At 40.0% G+C, this 21,842-nt stretch overlaps 1 protein-coding gene across 5 annotated transcripts in view; it reads right to left on the bottom strand.

The window, feature by feature from the left end:
• Positions 1–3,272: 3,272 nt before the first annotated feature.
• Positions 3,273–21,842, bottom strand: part of plcd3b (phospholipase C, delta 3b) — a 112,108-nt gene continuing 93,538 nt past the window's right edge. For 3 of the 5 annotated variants that reach the window (XM_084435168.1, XM_084435170.1, XM_084435169.1), the window contains exon 15: positions 5,591–5,980. In XM_084435168.1, the coding sequence (XP_084291294.1) occupies positions 5,676–5,980 (305 nt within the window). In that variant the 3' untranslated portion in view covers positions 5,591–5,675. Of the gene's footprint in view, positions 3,528–3,610; positions 3,761–5,590; positions 5,981–21,842 lie in introns of those variants that run through there. The other 2 variants (XM_084435171.1, XR_014630196.1) reach the window with 2 other exon arrangements.

The raw sequence follows: 21,842 nt of genomic DNA, 5'->3' as shown, positions 1-21,842 counted from the left end.
AATGTAGCGGATTTACTCCTGGAATAATATTTTTGATTGCCGACTTTGCTCGAGGATCTGGCAAGAGCTCGTCTGCAAACAGCGGCAAATTTGACGAGAGTGACAAAAGGCTGTAAGGAAAGCGTTTGTGGAAAGTCCTTATATGGAGATGGTTTGGGTGTGTTTTATGCAAATGACTAACCTCGTTCACGTGGCCGCTCATTTAGAATCCTCAGAATTCATATCACAACAAGGTTAAGAACAAATTCATGTGCGTACAAACCATAGACTGTAAAAAAATATGGACGTGGTGTCCGTGGCGTCACCCGTAGGATTCTGAATAGCGTTTTTGAAGCCTAAAATGGGCGGAGCCGTCCGTCCACATCTTGGCAGCGCGTCACTCCCAGATAACAGAAAATGGGCAAAGAGGCAGGACGTGTGTGGAGCTGAGGAGCCTGGTGCTGAAACCACGCCCCCTAGCTCGACATGATCGCGTTAGCTTAGGCATAAGAGCTAATGCTATATGCTACTGGCCTTGCACTTAAGTGACAGCTGACTTGAAGAAGTAAAGCCAATAGTTAAAGTTCATGTTTTTGCCCTTCAAAATACTATAATAGTTAAAAGACATAACTAAAAGTGAGACTATGTGTATCGTGATGCATTATTATTCTGCTAGTTAAAAATGTATTATGCAGTAACTTATTGATCTGAGCGTGTGTGTGTGTGTGACAGTGATTAATGCGGATACATGTCAGCCAGCGCAGCATCGCACATCAAGTTCAGCTTTGTAGAGACCTTTATTCAGTCCATTTTAAATTCTGATTTTGGCCGCCTCTCAAATGGATTAAACCATCGATATTACCCAAGAAGTTCAAGTAAATTTACTATAAATTTTACTAGAAACTAGCTTTTTCAAGGGTGTGCATCTATTGCATGGACAGAGAGAAAACACTGACACCTGCAGGATTTCATCTGACGGTACTTTTTATTTAACACTAAAAAGTTAAATAAGCATACATAGTCCATCTGTTCCATGAGAGCAACGGTACCGCAGAACAAGTGTAGTCTCTATATCTATAGACGTTTTTAAAACTGAACTCCAAAAAGCAACGGGATTGTCAGACATCCATGAGTGCATGTTCACAGAGGAAAACAACTGAAAAACAACACTGGTTGTTCTCTCGATACTCGACAACGACGGAATTCAACGGCGTGGGTGAAGGTATAATATGCGTGTATGAAATTGTATGAAATAATCCTGAAATAAGTACAAACACGGCAGAGATGCCTAATTCAGCGGCTGAGATTAGCTAAGGTGACGTGATGCTAACAGACAGCAGACAAACGGCTAGCAGTGACAACAGCCGCAATCCACCTGTCACTCAAGTGGCCACACCCTTAATTATACAGAACTTTAAAGCTTAATATAATTTAAACGGATGAGTTATAAAAAAAAACCTTCACAGTTGTCCTGAAGGGCAAAATTAGGTATATAGACCAAAACCACTTTTTGCACCAGGTTGTAAACATTTTTTTTTTTTTTGCTGTAAAATTGGGTATTTTAACATGGGGGAGATACAGATTTGACTCACTTTTGCATCCAGTCTCAAGCGGACGGTCGATGAATTGCAGTTCAATTCACTTCCGTGTTGGCTTCAAGAGAGAGACAAGGGGTGCTTCTCAATATCCCTCCTTGTCTCCTCGCTCCTCCGTCCTCCATCCTATGACCCGGAAACCGATCGAGCTCAGCCATCTTGAAGGACATCTCAATTCTCTAATTGCACCACGAGGAGGTGAGGATCGAGGAGTGAGGAGGCTTCCTGAGGAGTCATGAGCGAGGATACACAGGTGTATCCTTTGCGGAAGAGCCTTATTGACTAAACGTGACGCACGTATAAATTCTCCTCCCCCTTCACATCGGTCACAATAATTTAAATTTATACTTTACCTTTGCAGTTTATATAAACCACACATCTCACATATTTCAACAGGGTATTTTGCTTTATTATTATTTATTATGAATTTCTTAAATAACCAAACTAATACAACATAAGGGCAGATCCTTTGAGCGCAGCTGATAATGCAGTGAAGTTACGCTCGAGTGATCAAGTATTCCAATGTATAAAAAAGCTTGCATTCGATTCCTCCATCTTCATTTTCTTTCCTTGCATCCTTCCCTCACATCCTACAGGGGGTGGAGCTGAGACGCGAGGAAAGGAAGTGAGGAAAGAAAACGAGGATGCACAAATAAGAAATGAGATGCATCCAAGGAGGTTTCCGCTTGGTACGAACCATGTCCTGAAAATGAAGCCAAAGCATCTCGATCACCCCCATGTGGTTGATCCCAGTCTAATGGGACATAAGGCAAACTAAACAATCAAATTACACTTCAAATAAAAAAAAATTCCAAAGATGTTTTCTGTCATTTTAGGTAGTTTTTATCACGATTGTTTGATCTTTGAAATAAGTTTGGTCTTAGTTAGTTATTTAATGCTATAAAAACTGGAGTGTTACGTCATGATTAACAGCTGTGATTGACAGCTTCTCTGAGCGAAGTAGTGACTTTGAAGTAGTGACTTTTTTGGGGGATTTTCAGGAGAAGATTGGAGCTTCAACTTTAATTTCTATATTTCCATAACTGTTTATTTCACACCGACATAATGAGTTGTTCTGGGGAGTGTGGGTTGGGCGGCTACTCTTCACGCTCACTACTGCGCAGACTCAGGTCCCATGTTTACTACCGCACAGAATCAGGTCCCATATCACGCAAGATGTCAGTGCCATTTGGGACATTGCCGGCTTCACCTTTCAACAATGGAAGAGAGTGAAGGTGCATCGTCCATCTTTTTTTACAGTCTATGGTACGAACGTGTTGTGAATTAGGCAGAGATTTTTCGTGAGAAGTTCCCCAGTGCGTACAAATACGAAATAATCCACACAATTATTAGTGAATGAGACCCATCTTTATGTTGTTTCTACATTACTATTTAATCACAGAAAAAAACGTGTGATTAACCTAGTTAATGTTTTAATCGATTGACAGTAATAATATATATATTTTATATCTTGTTTATAAGTAACAATAACTAAATATCCTGACAACAATTTTAATTTACAGAGAAACAAAATAGGGATACTTTGCTATATTCAAATTTATTCTAGTTTAAGTATTATTTTTAACAATGGAGTAGGGTTTATGCTTTATATATATTAAACTAGAATAAAATTTAAATTAGCAAAGTATCTTTTTTCCCTATTTTGTTTCTCTAAATTAAAATTGTTGTCAGGGTCCTTTTTTACAGTGTGAAATGGCTTCTGCATAACATATAACTCTCACACAGTGGTGGCAATTTTTTGGTCACAAAGTTGATGTAAAAAACTGTAATTTCCCAGATAAGGGGCACTTCAGGTGCTTTATTCTCAGGTACTATGTGTGCCCGCTTGTCTGGTAGGGCTGCTGTAGCCAGGAGTGATTTTAACATGGATGAAGAGACTGGAGGGAGACATGCTAGAGCCGTCTGCTTTCAGCAGATGCACATGTCTGTAACCTGCAGAACAAATGTTACAGAATAAGTGTGTGCAGCCAAAACAGGGCAGTTTGTGTTCAGTAAAGAATCAATAAAAGTCATACCTGTCCGCATGCTTGTGAAAGGAAATGTAAACTGGCCCAGAAAATCATTACTGGTGGCGTAGTCATGGTCCTCGACCATAAAACGTACTAATACCAGCTCTGGCACATGAAGCTGGAACTTAAAGGTGCAGTCCCACCTGGGGTTAAAGCCTGAGGAGGGTAAAACATGTTTAAATCACATCTGATAAGCCAAAACAGTATGACCAATCATTTTTTAAGCGAATATCGCTGATCATCTCCTAACAAGGCAACATATTAAGGTCTGAGTAGATTAGATGGTAAGCAAACAATTAGTTCTCGTAATCCATGTGTTGGATGCAGGAGAAATGGACAAGAATAAAGATTTAGGTGACTTTGAAAAGGGGCAAATTGTTATGGCAAGGTGACTGGGTCATAGTATCGCAGTAACATCAAGGCTTGTGGGTTGTTCATGGTCAGCAGTGATGAGAATTTACCAACGGTGGTCCGAGGAGGAACAAACCACAACACCGGTGAGAAAGTATTGTGCCCCCAAGGCTCATCCATGCATGAGGGCAACAACGGCTATCCTGTCTGATAAGAGCCAATAGAAGGTCCACTGTGGCATCATTACTGTGGCTCTTTAAGTCATTATTTTAATGATGGTTATGGGAGGAATGTGTCACAACACACAGTGCATGACACTGCTGCATAGACGCAGACCAATCAGAGTGGCTATGATGACCTGTCTACCGTTGAAAGCAATTACAATGGGCATGCGAGCGTCGGATTTCTGAGCAGTGTAAGAAAGTCGCATGGTCCGATAAGACGCATTTTCATTTATATGACGTGGACGTCGGTGCTATTTAACTGGTGAAGTGATGGCACCAGGATGCATTGTGGGACTACGAGGAGCTGGCGGAGGGAGTATGTACCTAAACCTTGTTACAGACCAGGTACACCCTTTCATGACAATGGTGTTCCCTGGTGGAAGTGGCCTCTTTCAGCAGGATAATGCACCTTGCCACACTGCACACATTGTTCAGGAAAAGCCCTCTTGTGGTCTTCGGTCACTTTTAAAATGAAACTTGGTGACTTTTATGGCACTTGGTATTTGAACACACACAAAAATTGAGGGCATGATTTGAAAGTGGTTGTAAAAAAAAAAAAAAAAAAAATCACACTTGTGGTCTTCACGGTCAAATATGACCGCCATAGGAAATGAATGGGAAATGGGCAAAAAAATACGAAAATACAGAACATTTTGATGCGTACAATCTACAAATCAGCCACAATGAAGAAAAAAAATTCACAAAAAATCAATAATTCAACCACAATGCAGTAAAAAGTGGACAGCAAGGAAGGAGTTAAACTCTAAACATCAAGAGTGCAAAACAGACACACCCACTCACACACACACACACACACAAATGAACTGGTAGGGCTAAAACCATACAGCAAAAATGAGTCAGAAGACTGAAATAAGATGTTTAAATTAGATCAGATCCAGATGGATTAAGCTGTGATAAAGCATTTTAGTTCATTTTTGTTATGTAATGTTATGTGTAACAAAATGCTTTCTCTGTATCCAGGTTTGACTGTCAAGTCACATTTATTTATATAGCGCTTTTTACAATAGAGATTGTTTCAAAGCAACTTTACAGAGATAACAGGAACATATTGCAACAAAGTTTGTTTCCAGAAGAAAATAGCGTCACAGTCCAGCTTAAGTAAATTCAGAGATGTTTCATTTTTGTTGTAAAAAAGTTATTAATTTAGTTCATTTATATATAGCCGCTCTGGAGAAAACCGATGTCATCATCCAGCTCAGTTCAGTTCTCATATAATGGTGTCAATGCAAGCAGATCAATATTATTGTTGAATATTAAATTAAATGTTAAATTTAATGTCCCCAACTAAGCAAGCCAAAAGCCAATGGCAACAAAGGTGAAAAAAGGTGAAAAAGGCGATAGTGGCAAGGAACCAAAACTCCAGGTGGCAGAATGGAGAAAAAAAACCTTGGGAGAAACCAGGCTCAGTCGGGGGGCCAGTTCTGTAACGGATGACAAAACAGGATGTAAATGCAATAACGCTCTTTATTAGAAAATCACAGTTGGTCAGAACACAGAACACAGATGGTCGCCAACACAGCGGGACAGGCGGGCGGACACAAACGCTGGTGGTACAGTGACGCAGGGACCTCGGTGGACAACAGGTGCTGGTGCTTGAGTCCAGTGATGATCCCTCGTGATGGTGCTCTGGTGCCGTGAGTAATCCCTCGTGACGGTGCTCGGTGATCCAGTGCAGAGTGCAGGGAATCCAGGAACGAACACGACGAAGACACGGGGAATCCAATCCGACACGAAGAACACAGGAACAGGCACAGGAAACACACCGGGAAACCACAACGATCTGACAACATGAGACACCAGTTACTGAACATATATAGGGACAAACAATTGAAACCAGCTGGCGCTACTGATCACCGATGATCAGTGACCACGCCCACAGACACACATCCACGCACACAACAGCACGTTAGACGAGAGAGAGACAGTGAATTCATAAACCGTGACAAGTTCTCCTCTGGCCAACGAACGAACAGTGTATGATTATGATTCAGGCAGCATTTTAGGTCAGAAGTCAGATTGGATTGGAACAATCAGAAAATTATCCAGTTCCATCTGGTTGAAGATCGGAGTCCTCACGCGGTATGGAGACGGGTTTGTTGAGGATCAGTGCCGATGGCTGTCGTGTTGATGATGGCCTTCACAGGGGAGAGTCTAGTTGACACAATCTCTGCAGACACTTAAGAGATGCATTGTGGTCGTGTCTAGGGGCAGGTCCACCATCTGATCTGGATACGGCCCGGATCCGTAGTAATAACGTAGTAATAACGTCACATCAAAATTTCAATGTATATATATATAACACTTGACAAAAAGTAGTATTTGAGAATTTCTAAAAATACGTTAAAATCCACAACTTAAAAGTAAGTTCTACCAGAAAGACCCAGGAGAATAAATACCGTAACAATTATACGTTTATTAACAGCCCAGCAAGCAATATATGATATTAAGTTCGTAGCTCGCAATCCAAGGGTACGGACTGTGCATTTCTTGCCTGAAGACGAAGGCAGGGGTGCAGCCGACCCCCTGTGAGGTATGGGAAGGGACCATCCTGGTGGTTGTTGGGAGGATGGAGGGGAAGGAACCATCTTGGTGGTGGTGGGGAGGATGGAGGTGAATGAAAGTGTCAGCATCTGCGAACTCAGACATGTGTAAGTACCGATCTTTTATGCTACAAGTATTAGAACATGACTGGATAGATGAGAAAATAAGTGACGTAACAATTGAGTCTTCCCGGCAGAACTTACGCTAAAGCTTTCATTCATTTTGTCTTAAAACTACTAGGGAGTTCACAAGCCTCTCTGTAGATAGCTATACTAGCATCTAGTGGTTACACCATAGAATTACATGTTTTTCTTTCTTTGCTCTCACCAGGTGTCTCATTTATAAAACTGTGCATAGGATCCTTACTAAAAGTCTACATGCGCCCGAAAGCCAAAAATGCCGTACGCCCAAAAATGATCAGACTTATAAAGCGCAAAATTCCCTTTATAAATCCCAGGCTGCGGAAGATTGTGCACACATGCAACTCCTCCCCAAAATAACCATATATTGAGCTTACAACGCCTAGTTTTACTATGCATATCCTCATCTGCATATCATTTGCATATGCATATTCACCAAATACGTAGAGTGGGTGCTGGTGTCCTGTGATTTACTGCTCACAGTGGACATTGTCGACGATGACACCAGCTCCACTAACTACCCAGTGCCCAGGCAACAAAACCCAGGCTGCGGAGATCGGCACCCCGAGCCCACCGCAGGCAACGAGAGCGACTCCGCCGCTGGCCAGTGCTAACAAGAGCGACCGAGCTGAACATCGCCAAGGAGCCTAAGCACTGCATGCCTAACCAGGTGTGTGAGCTGGCTGCACTATCTGTCGCCTAGGACCGGGGTTTTCAAAGTGGGGGCCGCCAGGGGGTGCCAGGGGGGCCGCAGCAAGTTGAAAAAAGCGGGGGAAAAAAGTAAAAAAACTTAACATATTTGTTAATATGAGTATTGTTATGAAATAGCATTATAATAATAAATATAGCTGCGAGCAGCGATTGCGGGCCCAAGCCGGTGGCACCGCCACCCTGGTGCCTTTAGTTACACTATATATATATATAGATATAGATATATATATATATATATATATATATATAAATGTAACAAAAACTATATGTATACATTATATATATGTAGCAAAATATATATATATATATGGTGTGCGTCCACGGCGAGGAACGGGCGGAGAAGAGCGAACGTTTTTTAGTTCATTCCTACTTCCATAGGAATTCATTGAAAACGCTCGCTCTGCACCATTATCCATGTCAGTGCGGACAAACATATTTTACTTTCGTTTTTAAGTTAGCAATTCAAAAGCCCCCAGCGGTGTCACACGTTGATTAACCGGTGGTAAAATATTCCTCACCTTCACATACCTAGTATATTTTACATAGATACAATAGGCCTACCTGATTTTGAACACAAGAGGGCAGTATAGCACTATGAATGACATCATTTATTTATTTTTTGAACTAAAAAAACATTCTGGATGTTTTTAAACTTAAACAATTATTAAATTGAAAAAATAAAATAAAATGGGTTTAGTTCTGATATTTGTATAATTTTATATAGAAATAAATGGTGTATAATTACATTTTTAGAAGATAGGAGGTTTTTAGTGTTTCCTTTTTTGACATTACTTTAATCCCTCGCCATAGCAAAACCGTTTGAGATATTTCATATCTGTTTACAATTTAGCATCTTTAATGTATTTTCATCATGTTGAAAAAGTTTGGTGGGAATAAAATAAACCACTTAAGAGTAGTGGGTAAAAATACAGAGGCTGATTTTGCAAAGAAATCCACATTCAAACCAAAATATCTGACTTCCTGTTACTCAGAGCTAATTACTGTAAATTAGAAAATTGTCCGGCTCGATGAGACCAATATGTGTACTGATTTTTGTGACTGTACATAAAATTAACCCCCCCACTTTTGTCAAAAGCATTTAGAAAGTGACACACTTCCTGCTGCCAGTTGGTGGTGCTATAACTTTGACTCACAATAGTTACATACATGTGATCGGCCTCTTACCACGAACACACTGCTGAAGTTTCATCAAGATCAGTTAATGTATACAGAAGTTATAACACTTCGTTTTTATCTTTTCTCGCCATAAATTCGTTTCCTCGCCACGGCCAAACCGTTCGAGATATCAAAAATCCGTCCGCAATGTAGAACCCTCAATGTCTTGACTTCATGCTGACCGAGTTTGGAGTCGAGTGGATGAATTCTCTAGGATGAGTACATCAAATTCCACAGCATGCGTTTTTCAAACAACCCATAATAGCCGACTTCCTGTTGGGCAGAGCTAATAACTTAGAGTGCGGAAGTTGTTCGGCCCGATGAGATCTATATGTGTACCGAGTTTCATATTAATTCATGCAAGCGTGTTTGATATATGGACCAAGTTTTCAGAACGTGTTCAAGGGGGCGCTGTTGAGCCCCCCTGCCACGCCCGGGTACCCGCTTCAGCCCGGCCCTGATGGCCGCGGGTTCTGACCTGTGTGCAAAGTTTCAAGAGTTTTTGAGCATGTTAAGGGCCCCAAAAGCCCCTGAAACCTTGAAAAACAAAGATTAAATGGAATAGACAAATCCCCCCCCCCCCCCACACACACACACACAGACACACAGAAAGAGAGAGAAAATTATCCAGAAAATCCTCATTCAAACCAAAATATCTGACTTCCTGTTGGTTGGAGCTAATGACTATAAATTAGAAAGTTGTCCGGCTTGATGAGAACAATATACGTACCAAGTTTTGTGATTCTAGGAAAAACTAAGCCCCCATTTTTGACTAAAGGTGGCGCTACTGAGCCATTCCACCACGCCCGTTTCTGAAACTTTGCACATGTCTACTGGCTAATAAATGTGATGTGTCTGTCGAGTTTCATCCAATTTCAAGCATGCTAAGAGTCTCAAAAGCATCAAAAAAGAATATTAAAGTTTGATGCGTTGCCATGGCAACAGTATCTAAGATATCAAAAATCCTTTCACAGGTCTACATCTGCCGTGTGTCTACATTATACACATAAAGTTTGAATCAAATCGGGTAAAAATAAGAGGGTGATTTCAAAGCATTTTGAAAGTGGCAAACTTCCTGCTGCCAGTTGGTGGCGCTATAACTTTGACTCACAATAGTCACAACCATGTGATCGGCCTCTTACAACGAACACACTGCGGAAGTTTCATCAAGGTCAGTTAATGTATGCAGAAGTTATAACACACTTTCTGTGTCCCATTATTCGCCATAAATTCGTTTCCTCGTCACGGCCAAACCGTTCGAGATATCAAAAATCTGTTCGCAAGAATTCATCCTCAATGTCTTGTCTTCATTCACACCGAGGTTGGTGGTGATCGGATTAATTCCCTAGGAGGAGTATTTCACATTCCATTGTATGCGTTTTCCAAACAACATATAATAACCGACTTTCTGTTGGGCTTTTGTAAAACTTAGAGCACGAAAGTTGTTCGGCCCGATGAGATCTATATGTGTACTGAGTTTCATATTATTACATGCAAGCGTGTTTGATTTATGGACCAAGTTTTCGGACCCCATTCCAGGGGGCGCTGTCGAGCCCCCCTGCCACGCCCGGGTACCAGCTTCAGCCCAGACCTGATGGCCGCAGGTTCTGACGTGTGTGCAAAATTTCAAGAGTTTTTGAGCACGTTAAGGGCCCCAAAAGTGGCAAAAAGGCAAAAAAAAAAAAAAATCCTTCCGGAAACAATAGGGCCTTCGCCCTTTCAGGGCTTGGGCCCTAATAATCCTTACGAAAACAATAGGGCCTTCGCCCTTTCAGGGCTTGGGCCCTAATAATTTGTTGCATAGCCTATCTGAACATTATACATTTAATGCTAATCTTTTAGAAATGATCTGATTGATCGGCTGGTGACCAGAATTGGCCGATTTTCACGTGATTTTCAGTCTGACATGTCAATTTTATGGCAGTCAGATGCACTCGGGCGCCGCATGATTAACATCGCGCAACATCAGCATCACACGTGCACACGGAACGCACATGTACACTGTAAAAAAAATGTACATCCCCAAGTCAAAAATTTCAAGTGACCGATAACATCTAAATTTTTCAATTAGTCTGACGTATTATTTCTCATTGAGCCAATGTTAACAGACTATTGCAACAAGAATTTCACTTGGGCCAATTGAAAAATTTAGATGTTATCGGTCACTTGAAATTTTTGATTTGGGAGGGTTAGAAATTTTTTACAGTGTAGGAAACCTTGTGAATTACAGCCGTTTCAGACCGCAAGCGCGAGCGGCGTGTGAGCAGCGCAAATTTTTTTCGCCGTGCATGTTCAGTAAGTGCATTCACACCGCAGGCAAGAGCAGCGCATGAGTGTCAAGCAGGAGCGTCGTGTGAGCAGTAGTGAAGCGGAGGGTTTCGGCGCCGAGTCTATTTTTGCTGCGCTGCTCACGCTCAATTAAAGTGCAATTAAAAGAGCAAAAGTCCACTTTTGATGGACAAAATAAATATGATTTCACACAAAAAGTACCTAAAATGCACATAATTTGCATGTATAGTGTGTTTTAACAAGAACTGGAGTAGGCTATGTCAGAAAAGAAAATGAAGACTCAAAAATATTTATAGAAAATGTACCCATTTAAACTTGTTTTTATTAATCAGTTTGGGTAAAAGTGGTGTTTTATAAAAAAATTATTATATATAGAAAATAAATATTTGTGTGTGCTGTAAAGTGGTTAGAAAAAATGAAATCGGAATCGGCTAAAATCTGTATCGGCAGGTCAAACTCAATGTGTGTGGAAGATGTTTTATTTATTTATTTCTACATTTGCCGTAGTATTGTCGATGGGTTCAATAACACATCCTGCAAAAGGGGGGCCTTGGCCAGAACCTAGTGGTATTTGGGGGGTCTTGTCATGGAAAAGTTTGGGAACCCCTGGCCTAGGGAGTGCTAGTGGAATACGAGGGTAATGGGTATGGAAGTGAGCCCCACCCAAGCTCTGAGAGTGAGTGTTTGGCAAGCACATGGGAAAACTGTTTTGATTTTGGAGATGTTAACTTTCTGCCCAGTTTGCTACCATTTTTGAACCATTTTTTGTTGGATTTTGCATTTCTCTCCAAGCCCCTCTCCAGTCCCCAGCCACACCTGCCACCCAGTCATCGCTGCTTCCCATCAGCCCTTCAGTTTCACCTCAACCTCCTCTCAGTGGCAAGGATCCACATTGGGACTGCTGGGAGCCATCTCTTCCTGGCTATGGGAAGCCCATGGCTCCGCCTTCTGCCTCTGTGTGCTCCACTCCTACTCGACCCGTCGCTCTGGCTCCTGCACCGGCCCTCCTTCCTCCCTCGTTGTCGGCAGTGACCATCGGCCATTCAGCCTCACCGGACTCCCTCAGCACGTCGGCTCCACCTGAGTCGTTGCTCTCTGGCCCTCCACCCCTTCAGCTTCGGCCAGCTCCTCCCTCCCTCAGGTGAGACGAAGTCCTCCGGATCCCTACCACCATCTCAGGGGGTCGTCACTGCGGCTACATTGCAGCCACCTAGATCGTCGCTCTCCGGCGACGATCTCTTTCGCTACATCGGCTCTCCGGCTGTGCGGTGGGCTCCTTCCTCCATGACATCACCTCTGGTCGTCCTCATGGTGGCATCAGTGACAACATCTCCATGGCTCCTCCATCCTGTGCCATGGGGCGCAGTCTCAAGTGTGGCTTGGGTCAGTAACCTTCTTCCTTTGCTCAAGGCTCCTCTATGGCTTTTACCACCTTCTGCACCACCCTGGCCTCCTCCTGGTCGGCCGTCCACCTCCAGAACCCATTGTGTCCTCTGCCTGCTTTCCCAACCTTTTGCCATCTCCTCCTCTTTGCCTCCTTGTCACCACGGCGCGAGGACGTGCCTTCCGGGAGGGGGCGTCCTGTCACACTCTGGCACCACATGGACTCTTGTTTTTAGTCAGTACCGTTTTTCCTTAGTTAGTTTGTTGTCATGGACACTCATTAGTTTCAGCTGTGCACTAATCAATCATCTCAATATCCTCTGACTATTCATTTCAGTTCTGTGTGTGTCTTTGTCTGGTCTCGTCTATACTATGGTTGTGTTGGATCGCTTAAAGGTCCCATTGCATGGATTATTTTATTATTTTAGAATGTTTCCTGGGGTGCCCTTATAATGTTAGTATGTTTTTTAGATCAAAAGTTATTATAATTTAGAAATAAAAGGCATATTTCCTAGCCTGATTTTAGCCTCTGATTTGAACGCTCTGTTTAAAGGGGCGTGTCTGCAGTGAGACTTCAGTGTAAACGCCCACTGCTGTGATTAGCTGACATGCTTGCATATGAAATATCTAGCATTACATGTGGAACTCTCTCGAAAACTTTTACTATTACATCTATTATACGTTTTTACTATTACAACTATCGGGATTAACGAATCGTGAGAAGTTTTTTAAGTATTTAGATCTATTCCCTTCACATAAAAGGTTGCAGTGATGAGCATTGAGCAGATGACAGCCTGTTGATCGCGTGAATGAAGATCTTATCATTGCAGCGCAGTTTCTGCACTCTCACTAATGATTTCACCAATGCAAACATGAGGTAAGTACAGTAAGAGCTTCGTTGTGCAGTGTAACAGCGTCATTGATTTCATAACGAGTTTTGGCAAGTGTCCAGATAAACTCGCGCTGTGTGATTGACAGCTTTGGCGATTGGTAAGGGATTGATCTTTGATTGCTTTCTGTATATATCTTAATCACAGTTTAAGTAAGATTATTTTCATCCTTCTAAGATAAACGACGTGAAGTTGATCGTTTAGTCACTGGCTTGATTTACTGATGCATAAACAGTATTGAACGATTTTGAGAGAAAGATTATCTGTCTGAACTTGAACAATTACACATCAGAAATTCACATAATCCACTGGTTCTTCAGAGGCTCGGATGAAGAAACTAAAAAAATACTTTTGTGTTCATTTGTACATCCAAACACTGAGCAACTGCCATGCTTCGCTCGTTTGCAAGCCATGATGTCTCTCGAGGAAAAACCAATATCGCTCGCACAGCTCATTTTCTCATGGGCGGGCCAAATTCTTTTTGCGGGCAAAGAAGAGAAAGGGGAGGTGACCTTTCCCCTTATGACGACATAAGGGGAAGATTTCTAGATTCGCCCGTCTGAGCTTTCATTTTCTCAAAAATACCCAGGGCTTGGTTTACACCCATCAAAACGTCTATCCACTGGGGGACCATAGGCAGGCTAGGGAAACTCATATTAATGTTAAAAAAACTCATAAAGTGACATTTTCATGCAATGGGACCTTTAACTCTATGTTGGACTTGACCTGTGTGGATTCTTAAAGAGTACCTGTTTACACTCCTTCCTCTTCGTGTGTGTTTACACAACATGTTTGTGACCATATCATTTGTAAAACATAGTTTAAATTATTATTTTATTTATTTAAACTGTTATTGTGAACATGCCACTGTTTGATTAGGACTCCTAATGAAGATTTAAGGTGGTTTTCCTGCATCTGCCATCAGTACCTCAGCTCACCATCAGTTTTGCCAAACTACTCCATCTCCAAAATGTTTGTACGTATGGATCAGAGTTTGCGTGCAGGTGCGTACATTTTCCCGTCAAGTTTATTTTTATAATTCACAACTTGTGCGTCTGAAGTGGCGTACGCCTCTTTCAGGGCCTGATCGGCCTGTAATTAGTCAATTACAGGCTGATCTCGAATCTACCTTTTCTGTCAAAGATACGAGAAAAGGCAGTATCCTCACAACTATGTTCCTTTTTAGAAAGAAATGGTATCTGCGAGGATTTCCAGTAAGGAATTAGACTGTACCATAGTACTGAGACAGCTCTCATTAGAGTCACAAATGATTTGCTCTTATCATCCGATCATGGTTGTATCTCTCTATTAGTGTTACTTGATCTTAGTGCTGCATTTGACTTACTATTGACCACAACATTCTTTTAAATAGACTCGAAAATTATGTTGGCATTAGTGGAATTGCATTAGCATGGTTTAAATCATACTTGTCTGACCGTTATCAGTTTGTAGATGAAGAGATGAAAGAAATGAAGAGATGTCTTATCGATCACAAGTTCAGTATGGAGTACCACAAGGCTCAGTACTAGGACCGTTGCTGTTCACTCTGTACATGCTACCCTTGGGTGATATCATTAAGAAGCATGGCATTAGTTTTCACTGTTATGCTGATGATACTCAGCTCTATATTTCTTCGTGCCCTGGCGAAACTTACCAATTCACAAAATTAACGGAATGCATAGCTGATATAAAAAACTGGATGACTAGTAATTTCCTACTACTTAACTCTGAAAAACAGAGATTCTAATTATTGGACAAAAAACTACCTCATGTAATAACCTAGAATACTGTCTAACACTTGATGGCTGCTCTGTCAAATCTTCTCCGTCGTCGGTTAGGAACCTGGGTGTGCTCTTTGAAACCAATCTTTCATTTCAAAGTCACGTTTCTAGTATCTGTAAAACCGCATTCTTCCATCTTAAAAATATATCTAAATTACGTCATATGCTCTCAATGACAAATGCGGAACAATTAGTTCATGCGTTCATGACATCAAGGCTAGATTATTGTAATGCTCTTATGGATGGTTGCCCTGCACGCTTAATATAGAAATTTATTTGAAGGATAACCCCTTGAGATGCACCATCTCGTTTTCGAGGGGGGTTCTTAGAACAAGCACGAATACAGACAACAGATTACATAAGTATCTCCTCACATACCAGCCCTCTAAGTACATTGATACAATAAGTATACAGTTATCACACATAACATGCAGGTTCAGTGCCGTTCAGTATAATGAAGTTCACGTGATATTTGAAAGTGGGTATAATCAAAAGCAAGAGCATGTATTCTGCAAATGATCATGTAGTAATGGCCTAAAGAGATTAACTGAGGTAATGGATCTGAGTGCACTTGGTAAATTGTTCCAATCTGATGGAGCTTTAAATTTGAATGCCCGACGACCTACTTCTTTATTAATTTTGGGAAGGTAAAAAAATAATTGATCGGTGTGCCTTAAATTATATGAAGAGCGAAATGGAATTAGATATTGTTTTAGATACAGAGGATAATTTAAGTGATAACATTTAAAAATAAACTGAAGCCAGTGAAAATGCCTTCTTGAATTTAATGATAGCCAATTTAATAATTCATACATTTGGCAGTGGTGCGTTTTATATGGACAGCTCAGTACAAATCTGCAAAGACTATTATAAACAACATTGAGAGGACGAAGATTTGTATCAGAGGTGTTCTGGTAGATTATATCGGCATAGTCAAGGATTGGAAGTATTAACTGAGTAATAATTATTTTTCTAACCTGAAGGGTAAAACAATTAATAGAGGAATAAAGTATTCTAAGTCGATATGATATTTTCTTAATAACTGAGTCAATATGTGATCTAAATGACAATTGAAAATCAAGCAGAAAACCTAAATATTTAAACTCATCAACTTTTAACACTGAAGTTCCATCTATAAAATTAATTGAGTAGTCAGTTGGTAGTGAGATTTGTTTTGTATTAAACAACATATAATAAGACTTCTTTTTGTTTAGCAGAAGTTTGTTATAAGTAAACCAGTTTTGAACTATGTCAAAATCAGACTGCAGTGATCCCTGAATGTAAGAAATATCAGAGCTAGAAAAATAAATAACAGTATCATCCGCATATAACTGAATTTGACAATTAGAACAAACCTGTGGAAGATTATTTATAAAAATAGAAAACAATAACGGTCCAAGAGATGAGCCCTGAGGTACTCCTCTATCAATAGTTTTAAAATCCGAGCAACTTCTCTGATATAAAACACATTGTTGTCTATGGTGTAAATATGAATTAAACCAAAGTAAAGAAGATCTTGAAAGGCCGATATCATACAGTTTATCTAAAAGAAGATAATGGTCAACTAAATCAAAAGCTTTGGTTAAATCAATAAATATGGCACCAGTTAATTTATTAGAATCAAAAGATGATGTAATATCATTGGTCATTTTTAGAAGAGCGCTTGTTGTAGAAAAATTTGGTCGGAAGCCGGACTGAAAAGGAGATATAATATTGGAATCATTAAAATATTTTGATAGTTGATTGAAAATTATTTTTTCAAATATTTTCACCACGCTATTAATTATTGAGATTGGACTATAATTATTAATGTCATGTTGATCACTGTTTTATACAATGGAGTAACTCTGGTACGTTTCCAAGATAATGGAGTAGTGCATGTTGTCAATGATAAATTAAATAAATCAGACAAAGGGTAAGCCAGGACATGTGAGGCCATTTTCAGAAACTTGATTTCCAACCCATATGGGCCTGCACTGCTATCTGAATCTAAACTGTCGATAACTTGCTGAACTTCTATAGAACTGATGAGTCTAAAGGAAAAGGAGTTTTCACAAATATAATTAGGAGTATTAAAATTAGAATTGAGATCAGAAAAATCAGAGGGTATAGGACTACCTTTGGTAAAGTATTGATTAAATGCATCGGCAATTTCAAAGGAATCATTAACAATTTCATTATTTATTCGTATGAAATTAATTTGTTTTTTGGATGAAAAATTGGTTAAATTATTTACTCTGTCCCAGAATACTTTGGGATTGTTATAATCTGTTGCTAAGCAGTCCTTAAAATAATTTGCTTTTGCATTTCGCGTTTTTGTTGTACATATATTCCTCAACTTCTTATAAGTATCCCATTCTGTAGAATCCCTTGTTGAGCGGTATTTTCTCCAAGCTCTATCTCTATCTTTGAAAAATTTATTATATCACCATTTATCCAAGGCAAGTGTCTTCCCTTAACTTTGATTATTTTCCAAGGTGCATGTTTATCAATAATTTTGGTAACTTCTAAATAAAAAATAGTTCCGTGCATCTTCAACAAATGGGATTAACTGAAATCTATCCCAGTTAATGTTAGTCATGTCTTGGATAAAGTGTTCAGAATTAATATTTTTTGATTGTCTGACCCTAATTAATTTTGGAGGTAGTCGAGGTATGTTTATTTTCCAGACAGAGTAGATCATAGAATGATCACTAAATGAGTCTGACAAAACTCCAGATGAAATAATCCTATCTGGATGTGTGACTAGGATCCAGTCTAGCAAGGATGATGATTTGGAATCCGTTCTGGTGGGTTCTGTTATAAGTTGTGTTAAATTTGAGCTACTAAATAAATTACGATTGTACCTGCATGTTATTGTATATAACCTCCAGTTATTATTAAAATCACTCAAAATTATCATTTCAGTGTGATCATCAAGGGAATTAATAGTTGATATAATACATTTAGTGGATTCAACCGGAACTTTGGGGGGTCTATAAATATTGCCTATTGTTAATTGTTTATTTTACAAGGGATTCTCCTTTGGTGTAACAAGTTCTGAGACTAGAGTTGAGGAAATATATGTAGCCACTCCTCCTCCTCTAGAGTCACGATCAGCTCTGTATAAAACATAATTTCCCGTTCCCGCGGCGGCAAAATTGGGATGTGTATTTGCTGCCTTTTACCGCTGAGTGGCGCTGTAATCACAGACTTTGAAAAGTGTCAGTTTATTCTCTTTATGACGTAATCTGCCGCGGCAGTAATCTGAGCTGAGGCCACAGATAAATTCAAGATAAATATTGTGGTTAAACGAATTCAAATTCATTAAATTTAAACAAAGTAGACACACGTTAACATTGTGTGCCCAGTTTTTCTATAATTTAGAAAGGCTATGTCAATAGGTTACTTGTCATTTACTTCGTGTTATTTTAATGTGTTTGTAGATTTATTAACTGAAACATAACAGTGAAAAAAATTAAAATAATTTACCGTAAAATTAAAAAAATTTCAGGACTTGCAGTTACTAACCGATGTTAGTCGGTTTAAGCATTCTTTGTTATATTCATAATTAAATAGGCTTACATGTTGTTATGATTATCAATTAAATTCTTTAATAAATAATCAACCACAATGGCTATTACTGCCGCAGCAAAAATAAACCAGTCGAATTTCAAAGTCGTTCGCGAAATGACTAGGCTATACCGGGTGGCGCAAGTGACAGGGCAAAACAGCAGCAACCGCGGCATTTTAAAAGGTAAGTTTCCTATCTGTTTATTTAAAAAAAAAAAACAAGCAAGATCTTGTAAAAAAAAAAAAAACTTTTTTCATTATTTGAACAAAAATGAGACTGATTGAATATGTAAAAATATAAACAAACAAAGCAGAGAATAAAACAAACTTTTAGGGAAAAAATATAGGCCTATTATGCTACAACAGAATTGGTTAACATTAACGAAAGCAAAATATGTAAAAATACATTTAAAACAAAACAAATTCGTGGCCGAGTGGTAGGCTATAACTATTCAAATATTCTATTCAGACGATAGCTCTGTGGTCAATGCATTAACAATAGCCTCTCGGAGCTTCAAACGATCTGAGATCGAATCTCAGTGTAGCCAACAGTGTTTATGTTTTTCCGTTCTTGATGCTTAAATATGCATCTGTCATACCCAGCCATAGCAACGGAAGACATTTTTCAAAACAGATCGAACAAATCAGAAAAATACTTTCAATACAGTATTGCTTTCAATTAAAAAATAAACAATGAAAATGTAAAAGAAAAAGAAAATTAATTAAGTTTGAAAACCCATCGCACATTTCAAGGTAAGAATAAAGTGTCGGGACAGTTTATTTTTTTAAACAGGGTTGCATCGATAGAGTTTATTCCCTTTGTGATGCACAATAAGAAACACAGAATCTTATTCTTGCAACATTTTAAATTTTTATTGTCAAAGAAATTGCAGCTAAATGAAAAAATTAAAACGGTACAAAACGAAAAAAATTCAAAGCAACATAAATTAAGAACAGGCGTTTTTCTTTGCCTCTCTCTCGCGCTGGATATTTTTTTAGTAAGTTTGGTCTCCCTCACTGCGCGCGGCGGGTCTTTCTCGAAATTAAGCATTTCAGCGTAAAAAAACACCATACAGCTGATAATACTGTATATGTCGCTGTGTGTCATCCACACAAATCACGAAAGAAAAAACTGTAACAAATAGCTTTTGTTCCTTCAAAGATAAAGCATGCCTTGCTGAATTCACCTTACAATAAAACGAGGTGGGTCGCGAATTAAAGAGCTCTGTATCTGCTAAATTGAAATTGTGTGTGGAAAACCTTTAAATACAATCAATAAAAGTGTTAGATTATTCATAACAAACAGACAGGAGACAGCGGGCTCTTAACATGGAAGCTTTACTGAAACTCACATTCCCCGCGCATCCCGCGCATGCGCACATTACACGTCCAAAACATCCTACCAGTACATCTCCCCCTTTTAGCTAAAGAACGTTCCCTGCATTAACATAACATATTACTGCACTATTAATTTCTCATTCAGTCCATTCCTTCCCCTTCTTTTTTTTTTTAGTAAAACAATGTCTCTGTAGGAGAAAAACAAAACACAGGTATTATTACTAATTTTCCTTACTTATTACTATGTTTCAACAGAAGAAAGGGAAATAACCTCAGAACAGACAATAACAAGTCAAACTCTAAAGGTTTAATCTTAAAGGCGGACTGATCACCCTGCCCACTCTGCTTCTAACACAGTCCCTAATCTCTCTTGGCTGTGAAGGAACTGCTCTCAGATGGGAACGGTGTCTTCTCAAATTACCAGACTGCCCTTCTACAATATAGGAACGTGGAGCATCAGCAGGACTCATGACTATGCCTGGGTTTGGCACATTCTTAATCCAGACTGATTGTCCAGACTGTAGAGCAGGTTTTGTATGTGCTCTGTGGCGTTTATTGTACCACTTAGTCTGTTTTACCTTCAACTCTTTGTCTTTTCTTTTGAAGGTGTTGAGGTTTGGCCAGGCTGGTTTCAGTGTGGATGGACTCACTGGGAGAGTAGTTCTGATGTTCCGTCCCATCAGGAGTTGAGCAGGTGAAGCTCCTGATGCTAATGGCGTAGCTCTGTAAGACATAAGTGCTTTGTGAGGGTCCTCACCTTTACGCAGTAGTGTTTTAACAGTTCTCACTGCTCTTTCCGCTTCTCCGTTGCTTTGAGGATAGTGCGGGCTGCTGGTTACATGATGGAAATCATAGTCTTTTGCAAAGTCAGCAAAGTCTGATGCTGCAAACTGAGGGCCATTGTCTGTAACTAGGACTTCTGGGACCCCGTGGCGAGCAAACATTGCTTTGAGCTTCTCCATCACATTTCTTGATGTTGTTGAAGTGAGAGAAGCAACTTCTATGTAGCGTGAAAAGTAGTCTATCAGCAGAACATAATCACCCTTGTTCCAATGGAAAAGATCTGCTGCCACTCTCTGCCATGGTCGTGAAGGTAATGGAGTGGTCAACAGGGGTTCTGGGTAACTGTAGCTGTTTTTGACACATGTTTCACACTGACTTACTTTGTCTTTGATTTGCTTTGTTATACCTGGCCACCATACTGACATTTGGGCTCTTGCCAAGCATTTAGTGATGCCTTGATGTCCCTGGTGCAACCTCTCTAGGACTTCTTTTTGCATACTGCCAGGTATCACTAGTCGTTTTCCCTTCATCAGCAAACCCTCTGCATTGAGCAGGTCATGTCTGTGTGGCCAAAACAATGCTAGGTGTGGTGGAACACTCTTTTTTCCATCCCAACCTGTACGTACAAGAGAACTTAGCTGTCTGCACACTTCGTCCTCTTCCTGAGCCCTCTTTATTTGAGCAAGCTTGGTAGGTGTTGCTGGCAATTGTTGAATGACATGATCAACACTCACTTTTACCTCTTCCTCTCTTTTTAGGTCTGCTTCTGATGGCTCATCTTTGAGTGGAGCTCTGGAGAGTGTGTCCGCTGTGATCAGATTTTTTTCCAGGAACGTGCATGATCGTGTAGGAGAACCGCAGGAGTCGTAGACGAAATCTTAATATGCGTGGAGGCAGGTCATCTAGCGATCTCGAGCCAAGTAGACTGACTAGTGGCTTGTGGTCAGTCCTGACCACAAAATCTAGTCCCAGAAGATAGGTTTGAAATCTTTCACAGGCCCACGTGATTGCTAGGGCCTCCTTCTCAATTTGAGCATATCTTTTCTCCGTAGGCGTCA

This window comes from Rutilus rutilus (assembly GCF_951802725.1).
Source record: "Rutilus rutilus genome assembly, chromosome: 16".
In the NCBI taxonomy this organism is placed as follows: domain Eukaryota; kingdom Metazoa; phylum Chordata; class Actinopteri; order Cypriniformes; family Leuciscidae; genus Rutilus; species Rutilus rutilus.
Note: the sequence above shows the minus strand (reverse complement) of the source record. Positions and strands in the feature narration are given on the sequence as shown.